The 10,859-nt window shown below is 42.9% G+C and overlaps 1 protein-coding gene across 1 annotated transcript; it reads right to left on the bottom strand.

Moving 5' to 3' along the window:
- Positions 1-999: 999 nt before the first annotated feature.
- Positions 1,000-10,431, bottom strand: LOC143111532 (vascular endothelial growth factor C-like). The gene is made up of 7 exons (XM_076273776.1): positions 9,685-10,431; positions 6,718-6,916; positions 4,815-5,005; positions 4,385-4,521; positions 3,739-3,842; positions 3,037-3,520; positions 1,000-2,576 (listed from the first exon to the last, which is right to left on the bottom strand). The coding sequence occupies exons 1-7, from the start codon at positions 9,778-9,780 to the stop codon at positions 2,456-2,458; spliced, it is 1,332 nt and encodes a 443-aa protein (XP_076129891.1). The 5' UTR covers positions 9,781-10,431; the 3' UTR covers positions 1,000-2,455.
- Positions 10,432-10,859: the final 428 nt, after the last annotated feature.

Genomic DNA, 10,859 nt, shown 5'->3' with positions numbered 1-10,859 from the left:
CAACAGAAGTGACGTTACCCAGCATCGCTTAGAACACCTTTAATTCATTTTAATTTCTGCAGCTGAAGCTTGTCATAGATTATGTGATGATAGAGTTAAGGAGGTCACACTAATAAGCATATGCTGTTATCAGATCAGTTATCAGATATTATTCTTTTCAAATATTACTGACAACATTAGTTCCAGTTATGAGCATGATCATCAATATATTTCTACAACCCTGATTTCAGAAAAGTTGGTGCATTGTGTAAAATATAAATAAAAACTAAATATCTTGCTCATTTTTGAATTCAATACCAGCCTGATACAAGTCTCCAAAAAGTTGTTACAGGAGCAGCAAAAGGGTTGGAAGGGTTGAGTAATGCTAAAGAAAACACACGTTAACTGGCACCATAACTGGCTATAAAAAGAGCATCCCAGAGAGCCAGAGAGTCTCTTAGAAGTATTAGCTGCCCAGGTATTCATCACTCTGTGAGAACCTGTGTAGGCAAATAATGCAACAAGGCAATGCTCCTCAACGTGAAATTGCAAATAACTTTTTTTTGTGATTTGATTGTGAAACTAAGATAAAATAAACATGTTTTTTTATATCTCTTTTTCTCATCTCTACCAGGGGTGCCAATAAATGAGGAGGGCGCTCGATAAGGAAAAAGTCAGCAATTGTGCTCTATGACAGTGAGAGTTGCCAATTCGTAGCCTGGACCACAGACTGCAGAAATATGGAGTACCTTGTGTCTGTATACTAACATTCAATGCATGTTTGTGGTCTTCTTTAATGACTGATATAGGCCTACTATTAGTTAGCGCAAGTTACTCTTTGATTATGACCCACATGATGGCAGTGATATAAAAAAAGAAGATGAAAATATCCGCAAAACTACCTTATGTAAGTAATGGAGCAGTTCTGAATATGATTAAATATTAATCTGTTTATTTAGGTTCAGGAATTACAAAAATAAATCTGTGCATCTGTAGAAATTATCTGAAAAGAAAAATATGTTGTTGATAAAAGTTAAACTTAATTTATTACACATAAAAATCAGTCATTTTTTATTTTGAGATATTATTACATGTAAAATCAAGACTAAAGAATACACAATCGTGTTGACTCTTTTGGAGTACAGTGGAAAGCTATACCGTACACCAACCTTTTGATAGTGGTCACAGATAAAACCAAGCAAGCAAAGGTTTCACCTCTCCCTTCAATTGACCTCAATAAATTTTGTTTATTATCTAGAACACATATGTTCCGAATGAGGAATCTGAGACACAATTTGAAGACGCGTTTCTCACAGAGGGAGGGTGTGTTTCCCCCAGTGCCTTTTGCGATTCAACACTGCTCTGAGAACACAGTACGCGCCTTATGGCACAGCAGCAGCTCTGCAAGTCTGCTTTCCCATACACATGCCGACCTGCTGTTCGCCTGCTCTCTACCTTTTCCCATAATCAGATGCACCCTTTGAGAGAAAGAGCTAGAGGAGCAGACGGCCAAACGAACTCAATCATGACGGCCTACGCTCCACAGATGAGCCCATCTCCACAGCAACAACATCAATCAGAGACACATTTGGAGTTACACCCAGGCCCAACCAGAGCACATTTTGCGCATTATGGCGCGATGTTATTGAATTTTCCCATGGCTTTCTCCTCTTCAAACACTCTGCCTGGGCGGTTGCTTTCTAATGACATCAACACAATGCCATCCAGAAGGCTGGGCTGGCTCTGCCCACAGCGAGAAAACAGCTGATGCTAAAATAATAATACGCTGTCTGTCTTATACACTAATGACGTTAATGTGAATCATATCCTGTTACAGCCCACACTGATTGTTTGGTTCTCCGCCTTAATTAAATTAAATACACGTGATAAATGTTCATTTAAAAAAAAAAACGAAAGTCCTCATTACGCACAAGTGTTTACTGTAGTGGTTATGATTTATCTGTTATGTCACCAGCTCACTCAACATTTATCAACATCTTATAATTTATAGACATAATATGCTTCAGCTCTCTTACCCACTGGCCACAGATTACAAACTAGATGCACGACTGTTGGTTTTGAAACCACCTGAAATGACTCCCCATAAATAAATAATGTTTTGCTAATGCAACAAAGTTCGGTTAATGTCTTTCTTTACATAGGAAACAGCAGCATTCATAAATTCAGTTCCTTCAAGTTCAACAAAGGGTACCAGTTGATAAATATATTCAGAACGAGCAGCTTGAGAAAGTTTGCTCCATGGCTGTTTATGTAACAGTTCAGTATATCTCAGTTCAGTCCAGTTCAGTGCTCCTTTGTCCATGCAAACTCCCTCGGTAGGATTCTTGCACATCCCGTAATGGCGGTCACTGGCTTGAGTCTGTTGGGACGGTGAAGAATTTCTCTGGACCAGTCTCCAAAAAGTGTCTAATCCTCTCCATTCATCGTGTAGGGCTCACAACAGCTGGACATCTTACTATGTAAGTTCCCTTTCATTTGACCTCAGAAAGTTGGGAATGCACTGGCAGACTAAATGACTGTAGTAGGAGCCACTCGGGCACTTCCTGTGAGGATCTTTGCATGGCAGCCGATAACAGCTTCATAGAAAGGGAAATACAGAGGCAGTTGTTAGTGTAAACCACAGGCACAGTCAAGAACTTATGTATCTGAGGTTAAAAGGTTATCGATGTGGGTAGCGAAAGGGCGGTTCAGTGGTTAGCCAATGGCCGTCAGGGAAAAGAAAATCATCTGGCTTTAACAGAAAGTGTGTCTCCTCTGGGAGGCATGTGGGGGGAAACAGTAAATCTCCCAAGTCACGTCAATATCATAATTCAGTACACAGTGGAGCAGAAAAGACATGAAAGACACACAGACAACACAGACATGAAATGTCTTCTCTGATATACATGTTCATGTCTTCTCTGATATACAGTCACAGAAGACATGAACAATGTCTTCTCTGACTGTACATGCAGTGTGTGGTGTAGTCTTGAAGTATTTTGTGGTGTAGTGATACTGTGAAACACCCTGTGAACTATTCTCTCCGTGTAGACTCACCTGCAGTTGTCAGCTTTGAACTTTTTGCCCAGTAGCATGCAGGTCTGCTCGCTCTTCTTGCACTGGCAGAGGCAAGTCTCCGGGTCCAGCGGCTGGCTAGCAGGACACTGGACCTGGCACAAGCTGCCACACTCAGGGTCCCAGCGCCTGTTGGGTGGGCAGGAGGGCGCCTCGGTGCCTGGCGGGACCTCGCACTCACAAGTGTCCTCGTCCAGCCGCCACCCAGGACCGCAGCTGGCAGCGGTCAGCCCGTTCTGGCACACGCAGCCACACTGCTCAGGGTCCCAGCGCCTGTTGGGTGGGCAGGAGGGCGTCTCGGGGCCTGCCGGGACCTCGCACTCGCACTCGCAAGTGTCCTCGTCCAGCCGCCACCCAGGACCGCAGCTGGCCGCGGTCAGCCCGTTCTGGCACACGCAGTCGCAGCTCTCCTCGTCCAGCAGTTTATTTGGCCCGCACAACTCCAGCAGGGCGGAGTCCCCGGGCTCTATTCCAGATGGACAAAATGAGAGAATGACATTATTCTTATTTTATTTATTATTCACGTTTTTTTTCCCTCTTTTCTTTTTGCACTAAGTTACTCCTCACATGTGTGTGTAGCCTGTGCTGCAGAGAAGGCTTGGCTGTCCTCGCCCTGGCTGGAACGAGTTGCTGTGCCGCTTCGTGCTAAGCACAACAGCGTGTGCGCAACGGCAGTTCACTCACCCAGCTCTTGTTCTGACAAGGACAGTAGATCCGCTGGAACACACTTGCAGCCCAGCTCGTCCCACACAAAGCCAGCCCTGCAGGCCTCCTCCGGCTGGGGACACCTGGGAGAGAACCAAGGGGGAGTTATGAGAAAGGGTCAAGAAAGATTGTGACCTCACAGAGCAAAACATGCCATGGAGTGTGTTCTGGGCGGGGGGGGGGGTGGCAGCAGGTGGTTTTAGTTCACAGCTGGAGAGCAATCCAGAAACTGCCCCCCATACACCCCACCCTGCCCTGGCTCACGGCCCACTCACAGCGGTCTTAAGCCTGCCAGTGAGTGAGCTGGCCCAGGGTTTTTGGGGCTGAGAGGCAGAAGGAGATTCTGGGCCTCTGCTCAACGATTCTTCCTTGAAATAACATTTATCAGACCCTCCTTCACACACACACACACACACACACACACACACACACACACACACACACACACACACACACACAAACATGAGACACACCATATCCATTCACCACAGGAACAGACATTCAGTTTTCCTTTGGAGTTATGTAAGCATCTGGCATTTCCTACCAGGTATCTTTATCTTAACATTGCACACTGCTTTCATTGTGCAATGCATTTACACATTGATCTGAGGAGGGGGAGACTCACAGTGTTGGCTGCTCATCAAGAGACCTCCTGATGATTGAGTGTCTCGGCCTCTTTGCCAGACATTCACAGGAAGTGTGGTTGACTACGGACACCATGACCACGGTCCGCTCCATCCGTGGAGGAGACAACTCCAGGAGCTGTGACAAGAAAAACCCAGCGGAGGACAAGAATAGGTGGAGGGAAGATTACAAGAATTTACTTGCTAAACACCAACATGAAACAAATACTTATAGTTAAAAGGTTCATTTATAGTCATGAGGAAAACAAGTGACATCATATAATATTATAGATGTAAATACTAATTCAGTGTGGTATACACTGCAAACATTCTTAGTCAATGCACAGCAGTATTTAAGCTTCTGCGTGTCATAAGGGTATTGTAAAAAAACACAGTTCCATATGTATGTGTGCTGCATTCTGGTGCTCTTACTGTTTTGTTTACCAGTGTATAACTGGTGTTGGTACAGTGGAAGGCCTCACTGGGACAGCACCCTCCACATCGATGGACGCCCACACACCGAGGAAGGTAAAATCGACTGGTGCTGTCCGGAAATTCCTTAGACACTTCCAGACACACCTCTCGTGGACGGCATATTGTTCGCTGGATCTCCTCCAAAATGACTAAGTAAATTAAGGATGTTGCATAATGTCCTGTTAGAATTTTCCAGTGGTTTGGTCATTTTTGTGTTTCTTATTGAAATCTAGGCCTATTAAATTCCAAGGGCTCTGAGTCTGCAGTGCTTTATATGTTTCACAAAGGGTACCATTGTTGACCATTACCAGAGGGGTCTAAAGGCATATCTTTTAGCATGCACTTAGTTTATTAAGTGTTTCTTATGTGTTATGGTTTGTATATTATAATATTTGCTTATTTTAATCAGGCTTTTGATTGAATTCACATTGTTGTTTATTATTGCTATTCTCCTTAATGTAGTCTTACCAACATTTTAAATGGTTCACTGTTAAATTGAACTATTGTATTGTTTTTATTTGTATGTCCCTTTGGACAAAAGCGCCTGCCAAATCCCATAACCATAGCCATAACCATTACCACCTACAGCACTGGAGTTAGATTTGCCTAAGATACATTAAAACCAACGCCCTGTCGTTAAAACTTTGCTTAACAATTTAGCTTCCTTGAAAGACCCACTGGCACCAATTGTAGCTTCCCTCACCTCACATGGCCGTTACTTTACAAATGCCTAACTATACAGCCATTGTTCCTAGAGGTACATTCCTGCAATGGGATTGACCTGCTGCCAGAGGCATGAGAGGCTAACTTGCTAACAAAAAAAGGGTGCTAACATTAGTCAGCATGTCACCTGAGGCATTGCGCAATGTGATTTACACCTCATAAAGCATAAAGCTACCAGTATCAGGTAGAATCAGGAGAAAGAAGGAAAATGCAAATCCGTTCTGGATCCTGTACCTGTACACAGATAAAGCTAGGCCACATGCCCTGATTCCCGGCATACTCTTCCTCTACCCATGCGCTTCAATATACCTGACTGAAGTCGGTATAATTAAGAAGCTGTTGACTGATTTGGTAAACACTGTCACTGATGAGTTCATGCATGCCGACCAGGAGAGGCTGGCAGCCAAGGAGGGAAGAGGGACAGGATTGAAAAGAATCCCTGCTCTGGTCTAATGGTGCACCATACTGCAAGGTAGGCTATTCTGGCATAGTGCTACATAAATTGATCCACATCTGTGCAAGTACGGCCAGATCGGCCACTGAATAAGTGTTTGAGAAATCAGCAGCACTTACTGGTTCATGGACCACTACCACCACACACATTTTTGTGGAAGTAATTTTATGAGTGCTGGGAATTCCATCCCTCTGGACTGTGCTAAACATTCACATGAACCTCCCTTCTTAGATGTGCCATGTTGCAGGAAGTCTCAGTGTTGCTTTGCTGGCATATCTCAAAATATTTAAATCATTGAATTCAATTCAGGACTTGCAATTGCAGGGTAATATTTTTTAACAAATGCCTAATTTTGTGAATCTGATCATTTGTTTTTGTCTGGAGGCAACCTTCAGGACATTTGGAGTAAACAAGATAATTTTTAAAAGAGCCTGTAATTTAAACAGAAGAGAGCATGGTGCTCTTGCCAGATTGGCCCTGGGTTTTTTTTTAAAGAAAAGCCTACTATCCTACTATCCTACTCTCTGTGCCTCCAAGGTTTTCTCAACCTCATGTTCAAAGTTACATCTCCCTTCACTAGAATATAATGGACCTAAAATAAGATATAGACTTAAATCCTAGCTGACTTTATGTACAGTGTTTTCGGGGATGTATCTGAAGCTGAGGGACATTTTAAAATCTAACCATCAAAAGTGCCATCATCCTTGAACAGAGCCAGTTGCCGGGGCGTCCTCCACATGTCTTCATCAGCGTACTGGGGAGATGCTGTGCGCTCCGATCTCCTCTGCAAGCAGCGCTGCCTCAACCTGTATGCTGGATACAGTACTTCTAACAACTCATCCAAGCTGGATACCCCAAGTGTTAAGTCCTCAACTGTAGTAACCTATGGTAAGGGAAGAGATTCTTGTAATTGTTAGATCAACATTACATTAATGATTACACATAGGGGAAATGCATCAACAACATCACATACATACAAGCCCACATACACATGCATACATGGAATCAACATTATGCAGCTATTTCCAATATAACTCTATACACTATACCAGGGCTACTCAACTTCATTACCATGTAGGCGAGACAGGAAAACCACTGGGTTATCACAGGCCGCCCAAAATATGGTGTTGCTAAAATTATTCCTATTATGACTAGTCAAGAGACATGCGTTCATGAGTACCCAGCTACATTTAAAAAGTTCAGTAAAAGATATTCACAAACACTGGATGGGGTGGACATTCCTTTATTCTGAGATGCATCAAAAGGCTCTCAAAACTATTCCAAACAGACATAAGGTTCTTATAGAGCAGGTCCATAAAGATTATTTGTAAAATAAACCTGTTAGACAGTATCCTGACTATTTTATTGATTATATTATAATCATGGTAGCCAGATTTGAAGTCGAATAGGCCTGCGCTTTACATACTCACATTAATACCTACAGCATGCATGTCGCTATATGCACATCAATGTATATCGTCACTGAATCACTCATATAATCACTCATACATATTTTCACAAACATAGTTAAGCTTCAGGTAACGCTTTAGGTAAGGGAACACATATTAACCATTAAGACATAAGTAGTAGGTGCATATCAGTGTTCAGCAAGGTTGTATTAAGCATCCATGCACATTTATTAGGTGTTTATTGAGCAACCTCTTATTCATACTAAATAGATATTTTACTCTTGGTAAACCTTTAATAAGCAACTAGTTAAAGCAACACCAAAGCACTTTTCCTCTGTCGCACACACGCTATTTGTTTATCCAGCACTGGCTTTGCAAATAACAATGTCCACAGACAAGGTAGAGTATGTTGCATGATTTTATGAAAGTATGATGTATTGCGACATCAGAAGCAAGTCAAATTTGTAGTCTCTTATGTCTCATTCCATTGAACTACAGATTCGCTACTCGATCTGGCAAACTTGTTTAGTGCGGTTATAGCCGATAGAGGGTCGCGAAGCGAATGCAGAAGTGCCATTCACCTTGTTACGAGTTGATGAACCACTGAAACGATTTTGGAAACATTATTTTAAGGTACAAAAAACTTGTTAGTGTTGCTTTAATCTGGATCCATGCTTGCTGGTATGCTTGCAATGTAATAGAAGGCTATAACGTTTATATTTTGATCCATACTATACATCAATAACCTCAGAATAAGACCAACTAATTGCTTTTTATGGATTTAAAAGAATAAATCACCTATTTGGCAAGAATAAGAAATTGCTGAATAAAGTAAATGTGTAATGACATTTAATACACACCTTATTGAGCAGTAAACACATATTACCTATGAATTAATGGCTAACATGTGTTCCCTAAATTAAATAGTTCCCAAACTTATTTTATGTTTCTTTCTTTTTATTATGCTATGATTGCCTATGCTGGTGACTACACTGATATGGTATCTACACCTGGTAGGCTGTCCCATAATACAGTAAAGGTACTGTAAAATTGTCAAAAGAACATTTTGGGAGGCTGCAGTCCTGTCAGAAAAACTGGACATTAATACACGCTGTTCCTGAAAACCCCTGTTCTCATTTCATGGTTCTATTGTCACAAGGTAACTTTATAACCAAGGTGGACATTCTGGCAGCATATCAATGGAAGTGGAGTTGAGACAAAGCGCTCCGTCTGGACCATAAGAAAACAATGCACAGGGAGCTCATGTTTTTCCACTGGGTTCAGCCAAGTTCCTCTCAGAGATAAGAAGCTAGGTTGTCCCATTTGTTATGGTGGCCAGTACAGCCTGGTGTATGCTATTATACAGACTTTGGACATGGGCCAGTGTTGATACTGTAGGCAATGTCTTTCATAGCCGGCTGTTTTATGTAACGAGCGTATTGGTTGATCTAACATTTCACTAAGTCCTTCTTGGATCGCGTAACATGATGTCATGCCTTTGGACCGGAATGAAATGGCTTATCTGCCACCTGCCACCTGCTGTGACCACAGCATGTCTGTGTGCGGTCCTCATCCAATGGAAACATGGCCTTTGCCAAAGGATTCTTGGGTTGTTCCCCAGAAGCACCAATCCAGACATCCAGAGGTACAGTTGAGGATTACAGGAAGATAGTCAACCGGTCTGTGCAGCCAGCCTCTTTACAATTATAATTAATGCCCAGTGGGTTAAAGGCATCATATCACCAAATGTGATTGAATGAGTTTTTTAAAATCACAAAGATGTGAAATGGAATCTGTGATCTAGATAATTCATATGGCTATATATTTTCTTTACACATCTGTGATGCTATAGAAATGACACTGAGGTCATACATGTTATTGTTGACCCAAAGTAATATCTGCCATCAGTAGCATTCCTGACTCTAGTTGTATACTCATTACTCTGACCTTGTTTATAAATAATGTAAACAATTACAGTGCATCTACTTGTGCCCACAATCTTCAAACTAGGTGTAAAATCATGTGAATCCTGACATTATTGAGCAAGAACATTTCAGACCAATCTGTCTGAGAGTTTCACAAATGTTGTTGCATATTTTAGTAATGTTTAGGGAAATTAACATTTGTACTCACTTACCAATGTAGCAACGTATCTGGTTAAATTGATAGAGACAATTAACATCAAGAGATATATAATTCCATTGTTTTCAAAAGCTTGTCCTATTCTCATGTCATGTCTTACCTCTGTTTCCTCCTTGCCTGGATAGTAATCCTCATATTCATATCCACAGACACAGGTAATGCTGAGAATCCTTAGGAACAGAACAAGCATCCACATAGTGTGTCCGTGATGGGAGGGAGGGAAGGAAGGGAAAGATAAGGATCTGCCGATGCCCCCGGAGATCGCACTGGAACTATCTCATCCCGGTACTCCAGTCCTCCCGCTCCCAAGTGCGGCACATTCCTCTCCAGGCTGAAGTCAGTCCACTGTGTGGTGCCTCCCAGCCTTGCATTCTTCCTGTGAAGCGTTCACTCTCTATCTCTCTCTCCTTTCACTCTCTCTCTCCCTCTCTCTCTCTCTCTCTCTCTGTCTCTCTTCTGTTTCTCTCTGATCTAAGTCACTATGTACCATGAACCACATTTACTTCCTCCAAAAGTATCTCGCTCCTCAATGATTACCAAGGTAAAGAGTGCGGTGAGGGAAATTTCCAGCATGAACTGATTTTCAGGCAGTTGCCGTGAGTCATGGGAAACGCTGGGTTCGGTCAATTGCCCTGGAGGCAGAGAGAGAGTGTACAGGACAGGCAGACAGACCACCGTGTTGCATGTGTCCAGCCTGATCGGTGGCTGAGTAATATCCCGGTCAAGAGGGGAGCGCAGACAGGGCTGAGTTGCCAGTGTGGGCTGATCCTTCTCTTTCACTCCGTTTCTCTCTGTCGCTCTCTTTCTCTTTTTCTCTCGCTCACTGCCTGCTTTTGGGAGGAGCAGCCACTGGCTTCTTGGAACGTTTGGTGTGATGTGTGTGTGTACGAATGTGTATACATGTATGTGTGTGTTTCTATCTGTGTGTGTGTGTGTGTGTGTGTACATTATAGAGTAGGTGGGCGGGTGTATGTTTATCTGTGTGTATGTGTGTGTGTGTGTGTGTGTGTGTGTGTGTGTGTGTGTGTGTGTGTGTGTGTGTGAGAACATGTCTTCACATCTGTGTCTGGCTTAAAGTAATTAGGAGAGGTGATGGGTAGGATGGCTGGTTGGGCTGAAGAACATGTAAATCATTCTCCCCCCCCCCCCCTATTCTCGCTGCCATTTCCTCCTGAACATGTTGGGGCTGTTCGTCGCCTCTCTGCTGATACACCACTTCTCTTCTCTCTCCCCACTCATCAGCATGGCCCTCTCCACTCCGGGTGGTCTGCTGTG

This window comes from Alosa pseudoharengus, unplaced genomic scaffold (assembly GCF_046254945.1).
Source record: "Alosa pseudoharengus isolate Yale_2024_CS ecotype anadromous, Long Island Sound unplaced genomic scaffold, YU_APseudo_1.1 YU_APseudo_1.1_scf_8, whole genome shotgun sequence".
Classification (NCBI taxonomy): domain Eukaryota; kingdom Metazoa; phylum Chordata; class Actinopteri; order Clupeiformes; family Clupeidae; genus Alosa; species Alosa pseudoharengus.
This window is presented reverse-complemented; position numbering and strand designations above follow the sequence as displayed.